At 42.7% G+C, this 27,373-nt stretch overlaps 1 protein-coding gene across 1 annotated transcript in view; it reads left to right on the forward strand.

Moving 5' to 3' along the window:
• LOC121514151 (glutamate receptor ionotropic, NMDA 2D) overlaps positions 1-16,516 on the forward strand; it is a gene marked incomplete at its 3' end in the record, with an annotated part of 34,731 nt that extends 18,215 nt beyond the window's left edge. The window contains exons 6-16 of the mRNA XM_041794247.1: positions 685-890; positions 1,476-1,644; positions 3,041-3,194; positions 3,633-3,758; positions 4,682-4,911; positions 5,252-5,412; positions 8,249-8,318; positions 8,423-8,540; positions 13,328-13,563; positions 14,375-14,942; positions 15,051-16,516. Coding sequence (XP_041650181.1) covers positions 685-890; positions 1,476-1,644; positions 3,041-3,194; positions 3,633-3,758; positions 4,682-4,911; positions 5,252-5,412; positions 8,249-8,318; positions 8,423-8,540; positions 13,328-13,563; positions 14,375-14,942; positions 15,051-16,516 — 3,504 coding nt within the window. The remainder of the gene's footprint in view (positions 1-684; positions 891-1,475; positions 1,645-3,040; positions 3,195-3,632; positions 3,759-4,681; positions 4,912-5,251; positions 5,413-8,248; positions 8,319-8,422; positions 8,541-13,327; positions 13,564-14,374; positions 14,943-15,050) is intronic.
• Positions 16,517-27,373: the final 10,857 nt, after the last annotated feature.

Below are 27,373 nucleotides of genomic sequence, written 5' to 3' on the forward strand. Positions count from 1 at the left end.
GAGTCTAAAAAATATATCAAGTTTAATAAATAACCAGGCAACGTTACTGTGTAAAACAGAGCATGTTTACACTTTCTCGGAAACACTTTAATTTTTTTGGATGCTGGATCAATTTTTGGATACAAGCAACCTTTAAAAATATAAGATAAATAAAGGCTCAAACAGCATGACCGCTTTGTTTCCTACACACTTAAAGAAGTTATTCTCTTTATTCATTCATTAAAGCTTTTTATGCATGTGTTAGTTAACATGACAAATCATGGGCAACTTGATTTGATATTTTCATGAACAATGTAAACAACAAATGTACCACAGATTCAGTCCAGTTTGGGACCAAGAAAATGTAACGATTGCACGATTAACTTAATGACTAAAATTACATGTAGCTTATTCCCACTGTGTTCTGACTGTCTCAAAATTATCACAGTAAAAGTTAATTTTCCACTGCAACATTACAGGCAGGTGGAAGTCATAAGCAGGTTGCTGTGAAATAAAGTTGCCTTTTATACACTGAAATGTTTTAACCAAAACCCCCAATACACCTTTTCTACAGTAGCTTGGCACAGTTTAAAAGCTAGTTGTCTCTGCTTTGTGCCTTGGAAAACAATTACTGGATATGGCGGATATTTGTTGTTGTTTTTTTACCTAGCCTGTTTCTAATATTTTCTTTGCCTGTTCCCCCAGGTAGGTTGGTGGGAGAACGGTGTGCTAAGACTTCGGTACCCACCCTGGTCCCGCTATGGGCCATTCCTTAAACCACCTGATGATGCCCAGCACCTGCGAGTTGTCACACTAGAGGAAAGGCCATTTGTTATTGTGGAGCTCGCAGACTCTGCATCTGGGACCTGCATCCGTGACTCAGTGCCCTGCCGGCGACCCCTTAATGCCAGGTTTGAATTATTTTCATTTCAAGACAAAGCCATACATTAGAATACTAGCCTATGTTATACTAATTTATCCCAGCAGGGAATTAGTAAAGTAGTAATCAAGGAAATACAATAAAAAAATATACGAATGAACACGAAGAAGAGAAAGAGTAAATCTCTCATTGTCATGAATGGAGTTCCTGAGCTCTCATGATGCAATCCAATTGAGGAGACATCAATCAACTATCAAAACTGTGGTCTCTTCACTCTCTGACCATAATCAATAAGAGACTGCTCTCCAGAGGATCAGCGAAATGACTCAGGGGTCTGGAATCAGATACGACCACAGTGGAGCTTTATGGTTCATCAGCCTCTGAGGGGATGACAGCAAATATCCTACATGGGTCGATCAAACCTGTCACCAAGGACCTGGCCACAATATTACCTCTTGTGACCATTTTGTCCCTTTTTGCTATCTTTCGTTTCCCTGTCTTTCCTTTCCTCTTGAGATACATCCTACGTTAAAAAGTGCTTAAAATCAACCAGGATGCCATTTTTTCCTTTTTCAGTTTGTTATTTTTTAACTTCTCGTTTTTGATTCTTCCACAGTACCAATCATGAAGGTGTGACTCCCGTGAAGCAGTGCTGCAAGGGCTTCTGCATCGACATCCTTAAGAGATTGGCTAAGATTGTCGGCTTCACCTATGACCTTTACTTAGTGACCAATGGAAAACACGGGAAGAAAATTGATGGGGTTTGGAATGGCATGATTGGAGAGGCAAGTCATTTTTAATGTGTGTGTGGGTGTTTCTGTGAGGGTGATGGGGGGGTGCTGTTTACTGTGGTTCCGCCTGTCTTCATTTGTGAGCAATGTGTTGGTCCCGTGTCACTTGCCTATGTGTGAAATACGATTTTATGTGTGGTTTTATTTTGTGCCTCTTCATACTTGTGTTGCATTTTCAGTCAACAAGCTGCAATGTAGCATTCCCAAGCCTGTGCTCAGGCGTCCTGGGTGACCAGTTAAATGCTATGTGTCACATCAATCGCTGTGAGAGTTATGGCCACTTAAGCACTGCCAGCAATCGGGCAGCTGTCATTTGTTACACACATACTCAAACACACACACACGCACACACAAATCTGCATTTCAAACAAACATTATAAGAATAGCAGAACATGTAGAGTTAAACAAGTTTGATAGGTAATATGCCCATCTTATTTACACATTTGCACTGAAGACAGCCTTCTGTATAAACACCTTAATACAGTTGGTTTATTTGTAGACACATCCTCATTCACATAGACACAGAAGTACAAAGGCACATGTACACACATTGTCAGACACCCCCTGGCTAGTTGCGATTAGTCCTTGATATTTTCTTGGCAACACTCACTGAGGTTCATGATCCCATATCAAGAGAGACAGAGATGCTGGCAGAAAAAACAGGCACACACAGACAAGCGTTCACACATGCTCATAGACATACTGAGATCGATACGGGTGCTGCTTTTTTTCATTGAAGCACCCTGCTGTTTCTATCTTTGTCCCAGAGGGAACTTGCCAAATGCCGGTTGTCACAGGTTCCAACACAGCTCTGTGAAGCTTTTCTGCTCAATCATTTATAACTTGAGCCGGGGCCAGAGCTGTCTGTCGAATCTATTTACGCATGCAAAAGGCCAAGTAAATTTTTTGTTTTCTCAAACTAATGTCTGCCTTTTGATCAGATGCTCCAAGCCTGCCATTCTTTGATCAGGTAATCCAGAGACTTGGCAGAGTTGAGGGGAGGGGTGCTTTGCTTTTCCGCCTCGCTTCATTTTTCTGCTGATTTGCTCTGAAGAGCGGATGTGCCATGTCTAATGTAGATTAACATTTCACTTGTACAATCAGCAGACACAGCGGTTTTCAGGTTTTCTAGATTGTGGCAGGGAGGAGATGTGCCTTAGCTCATTTTGTATGCTAAAGAGATGCGCAAGAGACAAGTGTTCGGTATTTGTACCAGATTGAATCCTTGGCCTTTCTCACATTTCCACATTTGTGAGCGTACAAAGGGTCAGGGGACAGAAATGTCACTTTCTCACCTGGAAACTCATCTATGCAGACTGTGAAACATCGCTACTCCAGGAATTACCCATAATTGTATTCCTGCTGAACTACTTATTCTTGTTCCCTTTAGGTGGTATACAAGCGAGCGGACATGGCCATTGGCTCGCTGACTATCAATGAGGAGAGATCAGAGGTCGTGGATTTCTCTGTCCCTTTTGTGGAGACTGGGATCAGTGTAATGGTCTCTCGTAGCAACGGAACTGTCTCACCATCCGCTTTCTTAGGTAAGAGGCTCTGTTTATGCAAGAGCTGCTAGCTGATGTACAGAATCTAATTGTAAAGTGTTGAGTTTGCATAAAAAGCTCCAGTCTTTGGCTGCTGGTCTTTACATCTAGATTAGCCGTTACTTTTTCTAAGCTGCTCGTGTCCTCCCAACTCAGAGTTTTACTCCGTCAGCAGACTCAAGGCTCCAGTGGGAGAGCACTGTTATTGGCCCATAGACTGCATCAAGATGATTGTAAAAAAAGAGAGAAGGTTTATGGACTTGTGGAAAATATGTGCACTCTCTTGGTTTATATAGGACATTATATGCCAGGAATTTGAGCCTCTCATTTGTATACATAATAAATACAACTCTGCTATCAATGATGATTTAATAATGCTGCATAAACCAGCTTTAAAGTCCCTTATGTATACATTAAAATCTCTTTATCCCTTTACAGAGCCGTACAGTCCAGCGGTGTGGGTGATGATGTTTGTCATGTGCCTGACTGTGGTTGCTGTGACCGTCTTCATTTTTGAGTTCTTCAGCCCTGTGGGCTACAACCGCAGTCTCCAGACTGGCAAGAGTGAGTGATGGGTCTAAGCTGTCTCTTTCCCAGCCTGATAGATGTGTATGGGTGCAGTCCATCGCTGCTGCTGCTGCCGCTGCTGCTACTGCTGCTGCATGGGTCAAATGGTACAACACTGACCTCCATCCAGGATGGTGTTTGAAAATATCAAAAGGACTTTTTGATGCATTGAGTTTAAATTATTTTCTTCCTCCTCCATCTGATTGGTCAGTTATCATTCTAAAAATGCACATGTGGATGTTTCTGCTTACAAACATTTAGAATATGCTGCCCTGAATCCTTAACTGTGAGTTCAGGGAAGAGGAAATTATACCTCCAGTGTGTTGAACTGCATCCAAATATCCTCGATATTGAAGCAGCCATTTATTATTCAACAGCGTAGTTTGTACCCCTGTGATATTCAGTATGCCTGATGCCTTGGTCCAATACCCAGCCTGACTCACCTCTTTTACTGCATGATTGCTGCGCTCTACATAATTTTACCTCTCTGTCATCCTCCCATATATCCCTCTCATTCACTCTCATCTCACACCATCGTTCTCCTTTACCCCCGTCGTACAAAGGCAGAAGTGTTTGAGCCCTCTGAATGGTGATTTGCACCATGTGGTTTAATTATTTGTGAGATCACGTCGCAGCTGAATTGAGAGCTGTCAGCCTCAAATATGTATAGTCAATGCCTTATGAGCATTGGTGTCAAAAAGCCTGCTAGGTATTTTCATATATAGCAAATCCATTTTACAGACCATCCAGTGAAGTTTAATTTGATTCAGCAGCTTCATCTGTAGTCAGACGCTGCTGAATACTCTGTCGTGCCATGTACGAGCTAGGCTTCAGTCTGTAAAGAAGTTTTTCTTACAGCCATTTATTACACTCAATGCTTTTTCCTTCACTCTCTCTTTTTCTTCTGTCATGTTTGCCAGAGTCTGGAGGGTCTACTTTTACTATTGGGAAGTCTGTATGGCTTTTGTGGGCCATTGTCTTCAACAACTCAGTGCCAGTGGAGAACCCCAGAGGAACCACCAGCAAGATCATGGTGCTGATCTGGGCCTTCTTTGCTGTCATCTTTCTTGCCTCTTACACTGCTAACCTGGCTGCCTTCATGATCCAGGAGGAGTACATTGACACGGTGTCAGGCCTCTCGGACAAAAAGGTACCTCACTGCTTCAATACTGATCAAGTGTGGAAAAAAGGAGGAGACCTAAAGTCTTAGAGTGAGCCAGATCTTCTGCATCTGGACGTTTAAATTAATTAAAACACAGGAAATTAGAAATAAATAAAATCTCATTTAATGGTACTCAATTACCACAGTTATTGAATACATAAAAAAGGCAGTTAAGTCCTCAGACTTCTCACTTTTAAAGATTTGACTGTGCACAGTGTTGTAAGTTAGTCTGAAATGTGGACAGAAATAGGTCAGACAGATTGGTGCACAGCCTGCTGTGTCTCATGCCCCTTCTGTCTCCCTCCCTCGCAACCCTTTGCTCCGCTAGTTTCAGCATCCCGAGGAGCAGTACCCACCTCTGAAGTTTGGCACAGTGCCCAATGGGAGCACCGAAAAAAACATCCGCTCCAACTACCCAGACATGCACCAGTACATGGGCAAATACAACCAGAGAGGAGTGGAGGACGCCATACTGAATCTAAAGACTGGGTATGTGTGCTACAACATAAGTGTGTTTATTCCCTCACATTTAGATTTGTCTTTGTCTTTCTCTACATCTTCCTTTTTATTTTCCAGTGGCTGATTTTCCATTAAGGCAGGCTCGCAAATTATTGTTTGATAAATTAAGGAAGTTGTTAAAGTCACTCAGACTTTCCTCAGGCAATATAAAACTATATTGTGCTTTGCTTGACATTATTTTTTACGCTTGCTAGACACTAAACAACATAACCAAGATGATCATGTGAGAAATTATTACACAGAGATTTATCAATTTTATAAGAAAACATTTCCAAAGCCTCAATTTACAAGACAGAGTTGACTGCCATGAAGAATATTGGATACTTGGTCTTAGTTTATTGTTTAATAAATGCAACAGAAACAAAGAGAGAAAAGCTAAATCTGTTCATTGCCTTCAAACAACAACAACTCATTTTTAGATGATTTTTTTAGGGAAGTGTATCCCTTAGAAATGAAAGAAATAACTGTAAAAGCTTGTAAAGATTGGAATTAGCAACTTTTATAGCAACTTTTTTATGTGTGGGCTTTTAATCCTGCTCCCGCTGGATTTCTGACCATTACCGCTCGCTCCCACGGCACGTGCAATCCAATCCCACCCTCATCCTGCACAGATTCTGAAGGTCCATGTTAGAATAACTGACAGTGCATTTAGTTAAAGGAGTGGCAATATTAATGTGTTCACTCAAGCACCACCTTGAGAAAGTTTCCACCCTGACTGAAGGAAAGCTCAAAGAAAGCAAAACCAACACACACACGCTTGATTGTCATGCACAATGGTGCCACACAAAAAAAGCAGCTGAGAACCTCAGACTGATTTAACTCCAGGTATGGCTTAGTAATAGCAAAGCTGAGGTAATATTTACCGACCTTTACACACCATTAACTTTTAAGTCATACAGAGGTGACACTGTTTCCTGATCTCTGGAAAGTTTGTGCAACATATAAACTGCAGCACACTTCCATCAGCTCTCACAGACAGCAGGCTATCTTTACTTTATTTATGCCATGCTGTTAATGTCCTCATCATTATGTGCTTAATGCAATTAAGTCAATTTGCAAAAACTTAGACTTATGAGCTGGTCGTAGTTTCCGTCTTAAAGTAAGAGTGTTTGAGAGCAAAGGCCATCTGCTCTTAAGTGCTGTGACAGAGTGAGCGTTTGTGTTATACAGGGGTAGTGACGGATGATGGCACAAGGTATCAGGGCACCTAATGGGTGACGGGAAATGGGAGAGGTAGGGGGGCAAACTGAAGTGAAAAGTGCAGCAATTTTGGATTTTATAGAAAATTTGTACATATTTGTGATTTTTCATGGCACCAGTTTTGAACCAGTGCACCCAAGGAGTCTTCTGAGAGGTACAATTGACAATTGAAATAACAGTGTGGTGTGCAAATCCAGACAGGCAGGTACACACAAAGATACAGAGACATACCACCAATTATAGTTGTAAGATTTAGAAATCTTATATTTTCTCCTTTAAAATCATAGATCAATAAATCCAAATCAATGAGGTTCAAATACATGTGGTGCCAATAAATGTTGGAGATAATTTTTTGTGTTGCGCTGTGATGAAATATGATGAAACGAAAAACTCTGACCACAGGCCATATTAAAATCAGATCTTGACATTGGTTTGCAATACAATCCCACCACAAAGTCACTCAGTATATGTGTGGGAGTGATTGTATCTCACAATCTGCTTAGAGAAGATAAAGTTGCCGGATTCTTATGAAGTTGTTGATGTTGAAATTTCTCTCCCTTAAAGCAAGAAAAAGATTTCTTTCCTACAGTATTTCCATTAACCCATCGTATAAAAATGTCTCCTATTTCTTTGTTTACTGTTTTATTTGGTTTCGGTGGAAACATTTAGGGGTTCTGGCTCTGTCATCATCAGGCCGTCATACACAGCAGTATTCTTTTCAACTCTGAATAACATTTCACATCTTCTGTCACACTTTCTGCTTTCCCTGCACTGATTCTCTCCACCTTTACTCTCTCTCTTCACCTTCACTGCTATCTCCCCTCACTCACTTGGTGCGAGCTGCATTTCCCTCTTCAGTTTTTAGTGGAATCTCTATCACCCGTCATGTGTTGGATAATCCCAGTTTACTTCATCCTAAGCTTCTGTCACCGTGTCTCCCTCCCCGTTGCCTTGACACCACAATTATTGCCGAGTGTTGGCATACGCAAAAAATGAGAAACTTTTTCTTTTCTCCTGCTCTTGTTTTTTCTTCAGTAGTGCTTATCTCTTCCCTCTATGTCAGTCCTCATCTGCCCTCTTTTTTTACCATTTCTGTCTTTTGTCCTCCTCTTATTTGGTCCATTTTTCCCCCGTCTCATACCCACCTCGGTGTGTCTGTATTTAAACTTTATAATCCTCATCACTCTCTAGCTCTATCCCTTGTCTTTCCCCCTGAAGTGTGTAAATCTTTCCCCCTCGCTCTCTCTCCCTCTGTCACTGCACAGTATAAATCCCCACTCCCCCCTCCACCACCTTCCCACTCCCTCTTACTCACACATCTTTCCCTGATATCTGCCTTATTTTATTCTCCTTGTGTTTTCACTCTTTCCGCAAAGCCTGCTTTACTATTCCACCCTTCCTCCTTTCTCTTGTTATGATTTAACTTTTCATGCCCCCTCTATCATTCCCTGCGCCTGTCAGCCATTTTTCTGCACCCCAACTCTCTTCCCAGGTACATCAGAGATCCACTTTTATACCTCCTCCCCTGTCTCAGGCATTCTCTCCATCCCTCTGCTGCCTCTCTCCCATTAAATGATGAATGAATTCTCCCTTGATCCCTTTACAGGAAACTGGATGCTTTTATTTATGATGCTGCAGTATTGAACTATATGGCCAGGAAGGACGAAGGTTGTAAGGTAAGGACTAACTCCTGCAGACACTTTTACTCACACACTAGGATCAATATATGTTTGCTTCATGGTGCGTCTCTTTAATATCTGCACATTGTCCTTTTTCCAAGGTGATGACCATAGGCTCGGGGAAGGTTTTTGCCACCACAGGCTACGGTATCGCCCTGCACAAAAACTCACGTTGGAAACGTCCTCTTGACCTGGCCCTGCTGCAGCTGGTGGGAGATGGTAAGAACTCTAGGAAGGGGAGGGGAGAGGGGGGAAATAATTAGGACAATGGAGGGGCATGGAGAAGGTTATTGGTAATATGGCGGGAGAAGAAGACGACAGAGAGGCGAGGGTGGGGGGTGAACGGAGGACACAGGATGGATGAATAAGAAGATTCAGAGGTACGGATAGGGGGGATTTAAGGTGAACACAGGAGTGGCTGTAAGGTGTTTGATTGTGATAAAGGGAATAATGGTGTGTAGGAAAGTGCTAATGGTGATAGTTAAGGGCTTTGTGAGTCTCTTTACTGTCTACTAGAATGGAGAGAAATAAAAAAGAGGTGGGATCAAGAAGGATTTCATCTCTCCTTAAGTATCGCAGAAAAGATTCTGTTGATGAATATGTGGAAGCTCCTCCCTTGTTTTCACTCCACAACATCTATCTGACTTTCACTCCTTTTCCCTCTCTTGCTTTGGCTGTTAAAAGAGAAAAAAAGGATTTATTTTTGTGACTCAATGTTGTAAAAAAAGGATCATCACAACTCGTGTTATGACAGATTTACACTCATTACAGATTAGCTGAGGCTGGCACATAGCGAGAAGAAGTGTGAAAAAAATAACTGTGGAGAAACACCTGAAAACACCCAGACTTTAAGATGTGGAAAGGGTGTGTTGAAGCGGAAAGAGTTACAGAAAACACTCCAGATAATTGAATATTTTATCCTTATTTGAGCTTTATTAGTTTGCTATTTGTCGGCCTCAAACACTTGTGTCTGGGATTAATCCACTGGAAGACTGTTCCAGAGAGAATCTGTTTTTAGCACTAGTTGTCAGTACACTAATTCTTGATTGTCATTTTACACAGTCCGCCACACACATTTATTGTCTCAATCAGTTGCTGCTTGTTTGGCTTTTCCTCCTGCTTTAAATCAGCTTTGCTTATGGCGTGGCGGACAAAGCCCTTTAGCTGTTTCTGGCGTGCAGACACTTTAGCTGCTTACACACTGATAATGCCAATTTGGTGCCAAGATCTATTAAATAAGGCTGGTGTCTAGAGCTGAATTGTTGGACCTGGGAAAGGGTGTGAATGCAGAAGAAAAACAAGAGAACCCAGACAGCCTTGAAAAGCTCTGCCTGGTTTTTTTTTTTTTTTTTTGTTAGATTTTTGATGTATGCCCTTGTTCTTGCTTCTGTGCAGCAAAAGCCACATCAGCTGTGTATGCATTATGGATCTAGTTAAAGAGTGGTTTTGAATGTAGAGGGTTCTAGTTGTAGGCAGGCATTATTTGAGTGGATTACTTAGGAAGAGGATTAGTTTGTTTGGATGTGGAGGGAGAGAGGGAAGGAGAGAGGGAGGGGGCTCAGCGTGCCCTCAAAGGCTGCATCTCAACAATCACCCTGCGGCTCAAGGACCCTGCATCACACCTTCAGCTGTGCTCATCGTGTCATGGTGTTACATCACCATTGTACCTTGCAGTGTTGAGTTTTTTAACTGCATTAGAGGATTGAGGGACACTAGAAATGTCCGGCATTACTTTGCCAACCCTGTTAGTACATTGTTCTCCTTGTTGCAGTCTCGGGTGATTCATACCACAGCTTTAAAAGACGGTCCATTGATCTCACTACAACTCTTGATAAAGGCAGAACTGCTGAGTAGCCGTATTTCCCCTTTTCCTTTTATCAGATCCTCTTCTATTTTTTTGCATAGTATCAGGATTTTGATTCCAAGAATATATTATTCAGTGTGTGGATATTAAAAAAATGTGAGAAGCCAGCTTTGCAGCATTTGGCTGGCAGGCTTTTTTCAGAATTCAGATATCTTGCAATGAATGCCTAGAGGTTTGTAATGTTGTGATAAAAGGAGAGGACTGTATGGGTCACAGTTTACTGCTCAATAACAACTGTGAAGCTCAGCGTCTCTGGACATGTCTGGCTTCTCGCCACATCTGGCACACTGCGCAATCTGGAGTGCAGACACTTGTACATTTGCTTATGCAGGCACACATGAAGACACACAAATACAGTTTGGTTTATTGAATGATGTCTTTGTGGTGCATGCCAGCTCTGTGTTTGCAGAGTGCCAGCACTACCTGACCTGACCTGCCAGGGACGACAGAGGTGGAGTGTGGATTTGACACACCTGTCAGATTTGGCAGGCCTGAGCTGGCTATGACTGAGAGGTACAGACAACTGCCATCACAAAGGTCTAAGAGAGGGAAGAAAAAAGCGCTGTGAGAAAGAGTCAGGTGGTAAAAGAGGGAGCACAGGATGAATCACTGGGAGTCAAATGGCAGGGAAGCCAGGAGATGAGACTGAGAGCTTAGAGAGGGGATTCAGCTGGGCTTGTGAAGTGGAGATCAGACATGAGACTACCTGTTTATCTTCACCCCCTCAAGAGGGCATTCACTCCTTCACATTAGGCTTCTGTTTGGAAATACAGTGGCTATTGATGCTCAACCATGCCTGTTAATTTTCCTCAGTGGGGAAATGCTTTCAAAGACCTTTGCACATCCACATGAGTGCAGGAATGAAACTGGGACCAGGAGTTGTTGCAGGAGTCTACCAATGTGCTGCAGCACTGTGTGAATCTGTTGCTTTAGCTGGAGGCCACAGCTGATTGGTTAATGATGTTCTACAGGAGACACATTAGCTGGATCACACAGATGACTGAGTCAGACTCATCTAAGCTATGCAAGCACAGCTAATGATGGCACAAATTAAAAGCTAGAGCTTGAGTTTGTAGAGGAATGTGGTGTTGTGAGTGGATCCGTAACTTGTCAGTTTTTAAACCCTGCTTTAGCCATCAGAGCCTGCAGTGTGCAGGTTATTATTGCAGTGCTGCTCATCCTGCTGTCGGTAGTGTAACAGAAAGCTCTCATTACATGTTATGTTGGAGAGTACTCCTCCTGGATTCCCTCATGAATCATACGCTGCATCTTCTGGCTGTCCGTCACTATGGTTATACCAGAAAACCAGGCAGCCAATGGCATGTTTAGCAGGACAACTTGGATTCATTAGGCCAGTAAGATCCTAAATGAAAAGATGGAGTATTTTGAGAAGTGGTCTTGTCTGGTTGCTGGTAGGTTAACGGATGGGAATCTTGAATCCCACAGAGCTTACCACCTTGATGGAGATTCTGACCATCCTTCCAGCACAATTAAATGATTATGATCTTCTCCCTCTGCTTGTTTCTGCTCTGTTCCATTCTATCAGTACTCTCTCTTTTTTATTTTTCCCTCCTCTCATCCTCTTCAAGATGAGGAGTGTTCTCGCTGTTTGTCATAATGACACAATCTCAGCCTCTCACCCTCCATCTCTGCTTCCCTGGTTGCAGCTTCCTCTAACTCTGTGTCTCTGTGTCTGTCTCATTTCCCCTGACGTGCTCGTGGACAGAGAGAGAATGCTGCTCTGTCTCCGTCTTTGTAAAATATTCTTCCCAACTCTCTCATTACCTCTCTCCCTTTCTTCAATGCTTGTTCAACCAATCCCACCATCTCACTGTGGCTCCTAGTATCCTTTTCTTCTCCTCTCCTCATTTACTCTAGGTTACAATGTTGAGATTAGGTTGTCGGTGCCATTTTACCTCTCAGGGCTACTTCATTGTTTTAGACTCTCTCTCCTTCTCCTCCTATGTCTCAGACCTCTTCCTCTTTGTTGGTTCGGACACAGTGCTGCTTTTCTAATTCTGACCTCTGTCCTTTAGAAGTCACCTTGGATAATGGGCAAGCAAATACCAATATTGTAGACCTCTACTTAAATGCTCATTATTAGCCCTTCTGCCTCCCTGTGTGTTTCCTGACACCATCCATTGCTCTATCTATCTATCTATCTATCTATCTATCTATCTATCTATCTATCTATCTATCTATCTATCTATCTATCTATCTATCTATCTATCTATCTATCTATCTATCTGTCCTACAATCTCTATCTCAGTTTGAGCTTAATTTGTGCCCAACAAACTACAGTCTGACCACACCCAAGGCTGTACATGCTCTCTCCTACCCTTGCACATTCACTCCGAGCCCATCCCGGCTTGTCCCATTAACTTTATTTAAGGACCTGAGCTTGAGATAAACCTAACAGATGATATCTTAATGATCAGAATGCAGAATAACGTATTACAGATGTGGCCTATGCGAAGGGCTTCTAGTTTATGATAAACAGAGCAGTGCAGACATCAGTTCGTGCTGAACACACAGAGCTTTTTAGACAGCATTGGTCTGATAACAGAGATTTAAGTCTGCACTGTTGTTCACACACTTAGATAAAGAAAACAGTGATTTATTTTGTAAATAAACTGCTTGGAGCACAGTTTTATTGAAGAGACTTCTTAATTCAAGCCAAGACCAGTGGAGCGGGGATATGCATCTTTTACTGGAAAAAAGAGACAAAACCTCAAACATCAATGGTTAGTTGTAGAGTCTTTGTCTCCCCTCAGCCTGACCCGGCTTGGGTCCAAGCCTGGACCTTGTCAAGCCCGGTCTGAGCCTGGGGGCGCCCTGGTCTTACTCAGTTCCGGGCTACAGGCCAGGTCGGGCTGGTGTCAAGCTCGGGAAGAAAATCAAACCTCTTGGGATAACCCCAAGCTTGAACAATATCCCTTTCTTGCATCTCCTAACCCCTTTCTGTCTTGTTTTGGTTTGTGTTTTTTTCCTAAACTAAGTTATTGTGGATTTTTGATGTCTCTCTTCTCCAATGTTCACTTTCCTCTTTTTTCCTTCATTCTAACCTCGTCCATTCCCCTTTTCCTGTGTCTTCTCCTCTTCATCCTTGCCAATCCCCTCTCCCAAATCATCCCATCTCCAGATGAGATTGAAATGCTGGAGCGCCTCTGGCTGTCGGGTATCTGTCATAATGACAAAATTGAGGTGATGAGCAGTAAACTGGATATTGACAACATGGCTGGGGTCTTCTATATGCTGCTGGTGGCTATGGGACTTAGTTTGCTGGTGTTTGCCTGGGAACACTTGGTCTACTGGAAGCTTCGACACTGCATGGCCACCAGTTCTGGCAAATTGGACTTTCTCCTGGCAATCAGCAGGGTAAGTGTTTTTCTGTGTGTGTGCAGTGTTTTCTATCCCACCTAAAGACTGTCTTCTGTTTCACAGCCGTTTTGATGAGTGTTTTAGTGCCAAAAAATGATAAAATGTTTTTCTCTTCAACATATTTGAAACCGAAATCCTACAAACGCTACATTATGCACACACATATGTCAGCATGTGTGTTCCTGCCTGTGTGCCCTTATCTGTTACAGATAGTAAGTGTCAGAAAGTGTGAGGTCCAGGGTCAGTTCAATTCCACTCAGTCAATTCAGGAGATTAATTGAAATTCAATTCTGCTCACACCCTGGATATCCTGTTCCTTTGACAGTGACCTTGAGCAGCCTTCACCATATGCAAGTGATTGTATTAAATTCCTCGCTAATTTATCCTTTTTCACTACTGTGGCTGTAATTTATGCATTTATGTATACAATTTTACTAGCCAAACAATGCAGAACTGCACTATAAATAGGAATGGATGTTTATCAGAAAAACTGCAATCTTGCATTTCTTTTACAAACTGGAACTCATTGGATTGCTGTTTTATTATTTCTTTTTTTATCCACTCTCTCTTTTCCCCTCCAGTCCATTTACCATTTATCATTTAGCGTGCAATGTGCATTATGATATCTGCCACTGCTGCCTCTGTACACATGTGTGTGTTTTTTTTTCTTGCCAATTTATCCTGCATTAATCTGCATTGTGACAAACATAAAATGTTGCTTTCAGTTTTGGGAGATAGTGTTCATTCTGTTTCATTGCATGTTACTCTACAAATAAATTCTGATTCGGATCATCTGATTTTTCACTAGGGCATGTATAGCTGCTGCAGCTTTGAGGATGAAACAGCACCAGGTGGAACTAAATCTTTGCCTACCCATCACCAAACTGCGATGGTCACAGTCCCGTCTCAGCCACATGTTGTCTCAACATCAATGACCAACCCAGCCATTGCCATGGCGCAACAGCAGCAACCACCACAACAGCAGCAACCGCAGCCTGTCTACAAAACACCTCTACCAGGCTCTCCTCCCACCGTGGTGCATTCTGGGTCAGCACTGGGTCCCTCCGGCACCCCCATTTCCGGTGCACCCCTCCCTTGCTCCACCTTTCTGCCCAGACCAGACCGCAGGCTGGCCGTGGTGGATCGCTGGAGGTTGCCTAAATCAGCTACAGCCACTAATCCAATGGCTGTAAGAGGGGCCATTACTGACATGGGACCCTTTGCTCAGAAAGTCCCTCCAAACTGGGCTTCGACTGCTGGAGGGGGTGGGGGACTTGATGGTTATAAAAGATACTATGGTCCCATTGACCCTGAGGGACTGGGGCCCTGCATGGAGCAGCAGGCAGGTTCCCAGACCCCCAAGACTATGCCCAGGGGCCACCCCCAGCCCCCTCCAGCCAGTGTGGCCTTCTACTCAGAAAAGGGCATGGACCACGGGGTGGGGAAGAGGGCGGTGGGAGGTGGCAGTGGAAGTCAGGGGAAAGGGGCCGTTAAACCTCTGGGCACTCCCAGAGTGCCTCCTAAGAGTCAGGCCCCTCTGCCTCCTACACCCCCACTGCCACACCCCTCTCCCCCTCTCCCCTCATCCTTCTGGAGAAAGCGCAGGCCCAAGAAGCCCAAAGAGCCCGGAGGGCCTCTGTACGAGAACATTCTGCCCCTGGGGCGGAGGGGAGGAGCACGAGAGGGAGTGAGAGAGGGCGGAGGGAGGAGGGCACGCCCCCTCTCTCCCCCGCTCTCACTTCCTGTGCCAGTACCCCTCAGCCCCTCTTACACCCCTCCTTCCCCTTCTGCATCCTTGCACTATACGTCATCATCCTCTTCGTCGACCACATCATCTACATCCACGTCCTCATCAGCCTCATCTTCTCGCTCCACCTCTCCTACCTACTCTTACAGCTCCTCGAGGAGCACAAGAGACAGGACTGGAGGGATAGATGGAGAGGATGATGATGATGATGAGGAGCTGACAGAGGAGTCAAGCCTTCTCCTTGGCAGGGGGAGGGAAAGGGAACGCTCAATCATCCGACCTCGTTCCCTCAGCCACGGGCGCCTACCACCACCCATACCCCCAAGAAAGCCTCGCACATCTTGGGGTGACAGAGAAAGGGAGCGGGAGAGGGACAGAGGGGGAAGTCAACTGTCTCAGCTCCAAGAGTGGTGGGCAAGCTGGAGCGAGAGAGAAAGGAGTGGAGCAGGTGGAGAGAGTGAGAGGCAAAAGAGGGAAAAGAAGAGGAGAAAAGAAAAAGAAAAGGAAAAGAAGAAAAAGAAAAAGAACAAAAAGAGGAAAAAGAGGGAAGAAAGAGAAAGAGAGAGAGAAAGAGAAAGGAAACGGCGGAAGGTGAAAAAGAAGAAGAAGAAGGCACTGAAGACAAAGAAAAGAAAGAAATCAACTGGGGGAAGACGCTCTGAGCCAGAGGAGGGAGATGTAGAGCAAGAGAGGGAAGGAGAGGCAGAGGGAGAGAGGGAAGGAGGAATACAAGACTACTCTTCCTTTTCTACTCAGTATCGGAGTACATTTGGAGACAAGGGCAGAGATTCATGGGAGGGAGAGAGGGACAGAGGAAGGAGAGAAGGAGGAGATGATGGAAATGACAGGGAACAAGAGGACAGCAGCAGAAGTAGGGAGAGGCGTTCCAAGTCTTCACGTCCTCATTCAAGACATCATACCCCTAGTAAGCGCTACCCTAACCTCAACAAACTCCCTGCATCAGTTAAATTTTGGGTAAATGGAAGAATAGGTGATTCTAACACTCCCCCAACATCCCTCCATCCTCTTCTTCCATCCTCTAAGAGGAGAAGAAGTGGAGGGATGGACAGAGATGACAGTGGTAGACTCGGAGAGCGGCGCCCTTTGTTAATGCATTATGAAAAAGAGAAAGCACAGACAAGAGAAGGGCTGTCATTCCACGAATGGGACTCTGAAGATGATGAGGACGATGATGAGGATGAGGAAGAGGAAGAAAGGGAGAGAGTGAGGGAGCGGGTGGAGGAGAGGGGGAGGAGAGCAGGTAGAGGGGCAGTGTCTGAGTCAGAAAGGGACAGGGCCAGAGCAGAGGACAGCTATTCAGATGAGGGCTCATCAGGAGAGTTTGGTCGTTTTGAAAGATACTGGGAAGGAGGAGCAGGGGGGAGCAGCACTGGAATAGGAGGCATAGGAGGAGGAGGCTGGTTCTTTGGAACCTACCCATCCAGAGAGAAAGGAGGTAGTATTAACAGCCGGGATGATTCCTTACTAGGGACTAGAGCAGAGGGATGGATTGGTGCTGATTTCTGGGGTTCAGGGCCAGGAGTAGGTTGGGGATCAGGGGGAGGAAGTGGAGGACTTGGCTCACAGTGGCCACCACCTCCTGCAGCCTTCCCTCCTCCAAGGAGATACTGGTCCATGGACAAGATCCCTGTAAAGGGAGATAAAAAGTGGAAGAGTGGTGGAGGAAAGAGCAAAGGGCGAGTGAGGGACAGAGGGGAAGAAGCAGGACGGTCAACCATGTGTTCCTGTAGCCTTTACCCCCAACCACATCCTTACCCACACCCCCAGAGTCGCTCACACAGCTCTCACTCCAAGAGAGGGGCCACAGTGCTTTCCCATAGCCAGGAAGAGCTTCTCCCCCACTGCCACAGCTTCAGCGGGGGGTCTCGTCCCAAACCTCTGCCTCCAAAACCAGATTCCAGTCAGGCCAAATCAGGCAGCCAATCGAACCTCAGCCTCAGCACACAGCCCACGGACCATCCACCACAACCCTCACCGTCACCACCCCAGCAGCCGTCCATGTCTCCCACCTCCCTCCCGATGCCAATCCCACCTCCGCCCTCCTCATCCTCTGTCTCACCACCAGCAGGGGTTGGGATGGCAGGCCAGGGCCAGGCTCAGGCTTCAGCCAGTGCCAAACTCCAATATCAAAGACTGCGCTCGGTGCCACAACCACGGAGGTTCTACTCCCCCCATCTGCCACTCAAAGCCAAGAGCCTTTGCTCGCGCCGAGGGTCAGCCCACTTCTCCAGCCTGGAGAGTGAGGTATGACAGGGGGAGAGGAGAGAGGGAGACGTGGGAGCAAGCACCACTGCTACTGAGAACCGTGGAACCATGGCAGCTGGAGGCAGGGACAACAGCAGAGAACTGACTGCCTTGGTGTCCATAGGTAATCAATTAGCCACTATCACTGCGGGAACTAACATGGACTGCATTCCTAATGCTAACACTACTCTGTGTGAGAGCAACGCTAATGCCACCCACTCAATTGTACAAGTTCTAGTAAGAGCAACGGTGAGACGCCACACAAGGGTGAGCTACATTCGTCTGGATGGGTCCCATGATGACGAGAGTGAAGGCGAGGCTGCACCGCTAGAGATAGCAGCTCCTGAACTTCTTCTACGCTCAGAATTGAGCTTTGTGATGTCATCTTCGGTTCTCCTCCCCTCCCCAAGTCACAACTACAGATAAGAGTAGTCTCCAACCTGTGAGTAATGATGTCATATTTGTACACACCAAAACATACATGCACGAGCACACACACAAACACACAGTACACACAGATTTGTGCTCAAAACGTCTCCCTCCCTCTGGCTTTGAGAACACACCTTGGTGGGCTGAGGAGAGCCCCATCCTCTCCTAAAAGAGACCAGCGTTTGGTCAAAGACTCTGGCTCCATGTCCACATTGGCTGTTGGTTTTTGAACTGATTGGTAGACTGCATCTTGGTGTCGGAGAGACTGCCCCCTTTTTTCCCCCTTTTGTAAAATCAGTTGATATGAAAAGCAATGCAGTCAGCTCTCTCATGCACTCTGTCTGCCTGATCACCTTTCACTGGGCAGCGAGGACAGTGCTGTTTGTTAGCCCACAGTGACCTCATGACAACATCAGACCCATCTAGCTCTACCCCAGGACCATCTACGTGATGTCATGTTTTACTACAAACCCTTTTAACCAATCAGACTCAACAGGAAACACTTCTTCTCCTCCTTGTTGGAGCTTGTTATGCCGACTCTGGTCCAACCAGGGCTCGTACAAAGTTTAAGTATTTGAAAAAGAAACTGAACTTTAAAAGAGAAATAACAATAACAACAAAAAAGACATGTAGCAGATTTTCTTTCTGTCTGTCTTTTCTTTTCTTTCTTACTCAGACCTTTCTCCCCATAACCTCTTTTTATTATATCAATATATTTCTCTCACTGTGTTAGTGTTTTAATCATGAGGAGGCTGGATGTGGCTAGTATTGGAAGTGGGAATGATTAAATCGCAGTGCCAATTTTCCACTTAAGAGCTTTTAGGCAAAATTCAAGTAATTTATTTTCATAGATAAAGCCCCATCATCTCCTTCCACATGTGAACATTGCATAAATCACCATCATGCCAGTGAATGAGGGGATGATTGGTGCAATATCTGTAATTGGCACTAGATGGCTGCATAATATTCAAATAAGCTTTGGAGACATTAGTGCAAGAGGCTTCTGGTGAGTTTAATAATTGTAGCTACACGATACAGAGGAAGAGGCATACAGATATAACCTTCATTATTTTTATGAAAGTGGCCAGTCAGGATTTATTCAAAGGAAGCAAGGGAATTGAAACAAAGTGCAGAGTAATGTAAAAGCTCTCCAAGGATATTAATATTATTGTATTTCACTATTATACTGAACCTTGGCAGAGTTTGTAACTTTAAGACTGTACCAAGCACAACTCTTTATTGTATTTTTCTGTCATTTGTATCACAGTGTCACCGCACAATCTACAGGAAATGCATTTTGCCTTTAGGTGGAAAACAAGTTATTTTGTGTTAAATCATTGACAGAAAAATAATTTTAAGCCACAAGTACCATGGACACTTGTGTTGTGGAAATGATCTACTGCATCTCCTATTTCCTTTTTTTTAGCAGATAAGCCTGAACTATTCTGTGAATATTTTGAGTTCCAATTTGAGGTGCATATAAAGTAGCTGAGACTTCACTGAATGCAGTCAGTAATAACTCCTGTTATCAAGATTATCAGATGACTGTTTGACTTTGAGCAATATTCCCACCTTCAATGTGACAGGGATGCAACGGCGCATCTGTTTGCTGCTTGCATTGTAATTGTTTTTCCCTCCAGTTTAAAATGAGGTCATATGTTTCAGCCAGAGACAGATGTACCACATCTTCAATGATTTTGCTGTAGGTGCAATAGGTTCCATCTAATTTGGTCAGATTTGATTATAATAAATGAGTTTAAGTCCACAGCACCTGACTCTGGCTGACCAATATGAATACCAAATGCTATGTGTTCTGGAGAGAGTAGTGAACTGTAGCATTGTACCTCCTGTGAACTGTGCCAAAAGCCATTTACTGTGTAAACTGTGCCAGTGTTGCCAACATTACAATGCATACGCTCTCCATTTTCATAAGGTCAACATATCCACCTCATTTCTCACACTAAGACCAGCCACAGCCCAGCTCTTCTTCTACTGTAGTTGAATGTAGCTTTGACATGATGTAGCAAAAGAACACCTACTTTTAGACTTTGTAGCTTTTTGGATGCTATTGATAATGGCTAGAAGGAAGGGGGTGGGGGGGTTGACCTGCTATGTGAGGGACTGTGCGTGGTGTTTGTGCATGTTGTCACAGATCGAAGAGTTAGTCGACCTTCTTAATTCCCCTTTTAACTTCTTTGCCTTTCAGTTGAGGCAGACTGTACTTTTATCTGCACATGGATTGCTTTGTTTCTAGGTCTGCGTGGGGCTATTTTTAAAACAATCTGTGATTTTTAGAGAAATGCTTTTGCCTTTTCCCATTTTTGGAAAGCCCCTGAATCATTGCATGTTTAGCTGAATGAAACCTCAACGATTTGTGGTGGGAGGGTTGTGTAGTTCAATTGTAGCAAATGCTTAGGACCCAGGGTAGCCACCTTACAGTGTGGTTGTGCGCTCGCTCTACTCTGCACCCCAGCAATGGAAACCACGGCAACAGTTTGACTGCTTTCTGTGTAGTTGAACACAGTCATTTTCAACCAATCAACAGGGCTTAAACCTGGTATGTCATTGAGCATTTTTGATTTCAATTGAGGCGCTAATACTTAAGTCTGTGACTGCATGAACAGAAGTGACTCTTAAAAACCCTCTGGCTTATTTTGTTTATCTATTTTTATTTAATGCTGAGAAAAAAAGAATATATTAAAATATACTATGTTTTTGAGAATGTACCATGTTATACTGTGATTTAACTGAGATATTTTATTGTATTCAATTATCATTTGAATTCCATTATTTATCTATAAAGAAATATATATGTACAAATAAATATCTACATATATATACATACAGGTATATATATATATATTAGTTAAGTTTGGTATATTTGGAGGAAGTGTTAGATGAAATAGTTTTAAATGTTTTAGCTTTGTAGCGATTCTTGACACTGAAATCATTTTTGAATTTCAATTCCTCCTATATGACTGTGAAGACATTAGTGCCTGTGACAAAAAAGACAAGTAAAAGTCTAAACTCTCGATTCATCTGTATCTACTATAGCTATCAGTCTGTCACTCCTCTCAAACTACCTAACATGACTTTATTTCACTCACTGCTTCGTCACATCAGTATGTTTCTCTCACTTAGTCTGCTGTCTCTTGTTTTCTCCTCCTCAATTCTTTTTACTGGTTTATTTTATTAACAAGCTTAAACACATTCTCCACTTCCCCATTTATCGTTATTTCTTTTTACAATATATTTGTAACATCTCTTTGTTAATTTACCCATCCATTTTACCTTTACTTTTCTCCTTTGATCACTTCCTTTTGAAATCAGCGCATTCCTCTGTCTGTCTCTCACTTAGCAAAAAACAGAGACCAGTAGATACTGTGTTCTTGCTCCTTTTGACTGATTGTTGATGATGATGATGATCAATTAATTGATTGATGAAATAATTAATGAACAATGTTACTATTACTGATGTGACTGAAGTGTGTATCTGACGACCATGCCACTGTAGCAAGTCTGGGCTGTACCACACCACCAGCGAGCAAATGGGGCCACAGTTGCTATGGTGTTGCCATGGCATTTTCATGGCGTTGCCATGGTGTCCTCTGCACCGCCACCACCTGGTGCCTGCTGGGTAATATAGTACATTGTCCTTCACTTTCCCCAAAGCAGTGGTCAAAGATCTGTTTTGTTCCCCTTTGCTCTGCCCTGACCTTAATCAGAGGGAGGTAAAATATGTGAAAGCTCCTCACTTTGGAGGAGTGCTGAGGGGCAACATGGTGGTGACGAGCCTGCTGTCTGTGCTGATCTAGACTGGACTGTTTTGGTTTGAAGTGGCTATGATAGAGTATTGATATCATGTCGATCACATAATCTCTAAATCGGAAGTATATGCTGCTCTGCATGTGATCCATAAAGCTTAATATCACTCACTGATAGCCTCAAACCAGTCAGCACAGAAGTGGTTTCTGTGTCCTTACTTGTGTAACTCTAGTCATGAATGTCTGTGTTTTAGGGCTGTCAAAATTAATCAAGTTAATCGTGATTAATCAAGGCCCACAATTAGGGCACTGATTTTTTCTTATGGCAATTAATCTCTTGCTTAATTATCCCCTTCAACACACTTTGGTTAAGGCATGTCACTGTCTCCCTGCAGTCACAGTGATGTTAAATAAGTCTACCACTGCTCCTTAATGTCTCACTTCACTTTTAAAAACTTACAGAACGTTTCAACACTCTCCTACTTCATTTTCAATTCAAAAAAGTTCCCTTTTCAGTGGTTAAGTTCATGTTAAAATCTTTGATCTACTAATAAAAGCAGGTCTGTGTCAAAACAGGAAGTCAGTTAACCCTAGTTTAAAGCCCCTGTTAAGTGAAATCTAAGCTTTGTGTCTTAACACACGAGATATATTGGACTAAGGTTGCTTTAAACCTCTAAAAACATTGAGATCTGTGTGTGATTACATTTTTGATTTAGACTGTTTGAGTTGTTCACCTCTTTCTTGGCTTTGTTTAATTTGGACAGGGCAAAAATAGGAGCCCATGACATCACAGGTCTTAATGGGGTATTACCCCGCCACTCAATGCTACAATGATATGAAATCACTGAACTGTTCATCTCAATACAGTCAGTTGTTACCTGTAGTCACTGCTGTCATTGAAATTTAACAGCCAGCTACATGCTGTGTTTTTGTTCATTATAAGGTAAATTTCCCAAATCTATCAGCCACAGTAGCCCACGGGTCATTAAAAGCATCATAACAGAGATTTGTGCCAGTAAACAGTCAATTTAATCCCAAACTTCTGTCTCTATGCTCTGGCACAGAGCCAGGCAGTCACACTCTGATCAGAAGCTTTTTTTTTTTTTTTAATTTTGAGAGGATCATATTTCTCCTGAGTGGTTGTGGTTTTGGCTAATTCAACCAACACACCCACACTATCCTAGAGCAGGTATTACTACCCCTTTTCTCATGGTTTTGAATCTTTATTTTATAAACTCAGAGATGTTTTTCATGAGAATATGTATACGTATCTATTTTTTTTTTAATCACTTTACAGGGACTTACAAGTCTAATTTTACTTTAAAAAACTTGCAGAGAGCTCAGTGGGCAAGTCAGAAGTCATCTGAACCTTATTTTTCTTCTCTTATTTGATTTTCAAATAACTTTTCTATGGTTAAATTTATGTTAAAATCTTCAATCTGCCAATAAAAGCAGGACTTTATCAAATCAGGAAGTCGATAACCCTTAGTTTAAGACAAAATGACACAAAACACTTTAAAATAATGGCATTTTAAAATGCAATGCAATGCAAAGGGTGCAATTTATTGCGATTGATTACATAAATTCTGAGATTAATCAGGATTAAAAATTTGAATATTTTGACAGCCCTTCTGTGTTTATTCTGCAAGGATACTGCCATGTCTGTGTATTGCATGTGCACTGATAATGCAAAAAAGGCTCATTGCAGCATGATTATGTATTGCTCTCTTATCTTTCACTTTGTTTTTCAGAAAAAAAAACATACACTTTCATTTTGCTGTGCATGAATATTTAACACACAATGCCTACATCATTCAGCCAATGATCCTCATCTTCCCCTAGCCCTCATAAGCTGCAATCTAATGCATTGCTTCAAGTGGTCTGATCATCCCACTCAGGCATATGTGTGTATTTGCAAACAAAATGCAGACCACACACACACACACGAGCCAATATTGTTTATTGAAATCACATTCTTTGTGTATAATTTGAGTTTATTTCTCAGTACATTCACAATGATTGCTCTGCTCAGTTGCAACTATGTTTAGCTCCTGTCCTGCACTCTGCTTTGCACTGTCCTGTCTCTTCTAATCTATCAAAACTTGTTTGTAGTAGCCACATTCAGTTTGCTTTATCACGCTGGCATGCTCCTTTTTTGATTTAACTTGTTGTCCTAATCTGCTTTGATTTATCAGATTTACTGTCTGGTCAAACAGTGGAAATAGAGAATTCCCCAGTCCAGCCTAGAGCAGCGTGCTCCAGGCTAGTCTAGTGCCTGAGACCCCCACTGCAGCCTCAAGCTCATCCCCTCTCTCTGTCGGCCCATTACCTGGGAAGCTATGGCGTGTGGTGCTCCAGAATACAAACAGGGTCTTCATCGGCTGTTTTGGCCATGAATTATATCAAGGAAACACAGGAGCACCACACACTGCACTCACCAGGTCGAGGGTCTGCATGTTGCACCGTGACAAACGTCTCCCACTACAGTGATAGGGCACATACCCACAGAAACCAGTGTGTGTTTTCAGCATTGTACATGGCCCAGCTCTGCTCTAGTAACCCCGCCAACACTACAGACCTACTTACAGGTTGCTAAGGTGGGTTGCTAGTAGGGTGATGTTGCTCCTAGCCCAGACTGGTCTGGTCTATGCCCTAATTTCAATGTGTTAGTTTATTTGACATTGTCTGTCTGGGGTGGGGCTGGAGGGTCAGTGCTGCACTTACTTCCTGAGAATTGCTTCATAAAATCTGATTCTCTTTAATTAATGTCAGTGGTGCTGTGTTTCCTTCCATCTCTTTTGTCAAGATTGGGATTTTAGAGTAAGGTGTTACTGAATGTGTTTGTTCAGAGTGTGTTTGTGTGTTTTAAGAGATGTTCCAGTACCAATTCTGGCATCGACCTAAGAGTTTTCTATTACAGATGACCCCCCCCCCCCCAGCGATTTTTGGTGAACAAAGACTGACTTCTCGCATTTTCGTACTTTTTGCAAACCTAACACCATACCAGAGTTTTGAATTTCACCACTATGACCAAAGTATCTTGGTGCCTGTTTTGCCAACAAAAATGACTGCCTGTTCACTCAAAATTGGTTTACTTAGCTATCTTTTAAAGTCCAACCTGTACATTATTAAAAAACCCTGAACCAGAATCACTTTTTAAATAGTGTTTGGTCATGTTTTGCTTATTTGTTCAGTAAGGTAAGGCTGAAGCCAGCTGTCTTAGCCTAGCATAAAGACTGGAAACAATAGGGGAGAGAGGGGTAAAACCTAGTTTTTACTTACGTGGCTCTCCAAGAAAGAAAAAAAGCTGCAGGGCAACCAGACAAAATGAAAGGTTCCACTGTGTATCCAGTGGTAAATTAGTTTGTTTAGAAGTGGGTATGCTCTTAATTTATAGCATTAAAGGAGACATAATTGACTGAATGACACTCAATGATAAACAATCATAAAGCCTCCTTCATGTGAATGTGTTATGATGATGACAGTGTCATGTTAGTCTTATGCCTTTCAAATAAAGTCTTACCGTTTTTTCTCTGTAATATAAAATAATTGCATCAGTTGCATGTTGTAACTAAGTCATAGTCTAAGACTTTGTACCTCTTGCCTATTATTCTATTTGCACAATTTATCTATAAGCCCTAATTTTTTTTAGTCTGTTAACACTTATTTCAACTAATTCTCATAAATTAAGATGTGAATAAATTATCACATTGTGTAATTCAGTTGTCCTTAATGTAGGATACTTGCATTGCTCCTGCAGACTGACTGACCACTAAACCAGCTGATCTATCAAAAATGTCCCTATCTGGCTAGATGCCCATTTAACTTGCGTGTAACCACCTAGAGGAGGAAATCTTTAGTGAGCAGTCAACTTCATCAGGGTTATTGTGTCAGCAGGTTTGATGTGAGCCCAACATGCTGTATAGAGCATGGCTAATAACATTAGCAGCTAGCTCTGCCAGACTTCATTCCTTTACGCAGATTCATATTTTGTTTGATGTAGTTACTTTTCACTTCGGCTGAGTAGTTGTTGGTAGGTATAACCCTCAACAGCCTGCATACAATGTTATTTTTATTTTCTAGTAAAAAAAACAAAAAAAAACTGCCATACCATGCTGTTCCTATGATATGCTAACTGCTAAGCTTCTCATATTTACGTCTGGCAAAGTGCCAAAGGAAAGCTTTGTCAGGAAGGCAGTGGTTATTAAGTGAAGCTACAGTAGCTACTAGTGGTGGTAGGCTTCATTACAGTTTTAAAAGCGCATTTGACCGGGGCTTCAGGCCTGTGTTTATAAAAAAATTACAGGTGATAAGTTAAACTGATTTGTAATTCTTTCACAAGCTAAATTGATATGCAAATTTAACATGAAGAAGACTGATCAAGGAATCCCTACTTGTTTCTTATTTAGGACATTTTATGGGTTTCAGCATTTGTATAGAGGTGTGCAATGCATTTGAGTAAGATGCCAAAAAGACTTCATCAAACCAATTCACTGGTGGATAAAGTATGGGTGTTGATATGACAGCGCAGAGCAGAGACACACATGCAGCCAGAGCCGCCCCTGGCCAAAGTGAGGCCCCCCTACACTACCTCACTGTGTTATCATCAGTAGCCTTTATTTCATTAAATCACCTTAATTATAGAATGTTGTCATTATTTGTTCTCACATGCAAGATGATTTTAAAACAACTGATGTGCACAAGGTACTTAACAGACTTTTATCATAAATTCACAGACTGAACAATGGCAGAAGCTGACATTTGACAAGAGAGGCAACAGAACAAAGAGGGAATTCATGGAACAGACATAATGAGAGTTTCTGTGCAGCAAGTGCATGTTTCAGTGAGAAGGAAACGGATACTTTGAAGGTTAATTTACTAATGTGTGAGGCCTAGTTAAAGTTTAGGCTTGGTCAACATTGTGTATACATTACCTTGATCAGTTTATCATATCAACATCAGACTGACATGTAGAGAGAGGGAAGAAGAAAAAAAATGCTTAATGCAAGGCCCACCCTGATCATGAGACCCTATGCGCTGTGCGTGGTCTGCATGCAGCAGACAGAGAGAAGTGCGACTTCAGCAGCAATAACATTTCTTGAGAGCATAGACAAAATAAAATCTCACTTCTCTGAGTGAATGCTTTGTTTGTAACTGTCGCTCACTCTCTCTACACGATCACCTCCAATGTGTGCTATATTTTCACTTGCAGCTGATTTGGGTTGAATAGAAGACTACATGATTTTTTTTCTCATCTTTGGTACTTTAGAGTGATTGTTAAAATAACAGATATTGTGCCGTCTGAAGAATGTACTATCAAAAAAATCATCTCAGTATCAAAAATCTTTCAACATTACACTCTTTTTAATGACAATACGGTTACTGTTTGTTTTCAGCATGCATTGATTAACCTGAAACGAGTCCATTTTTTGAGCCTGATGAGTTACTAATGCTAGAATTTGTATTGGAACATCTCTAGTGTTTTTGTGTGTGTGTGTTTCCTTTCATGACAGTATTTCTTATACAAGCTATTACCCAGTCAGATCTCCTTCAAAGTAAATTTATGGAGCTCAAAGAGTAGTTTCTTTGGCATTCTGACAGG

This window comes from Cheilinus undulatus, linkage group 8 (genome assembly GCF_018320785.1).
Source record: "Cheilinus undulatus linkage group 8, ASM1832078v1, whole genome shotgun sequence".
Classification (NCBI taxonomy): Eukaryota; Metazoa; Chordata; class Actinopteri; order Labriformes; family Labridae; genus Cheilinus; species Cheilinus undulatus.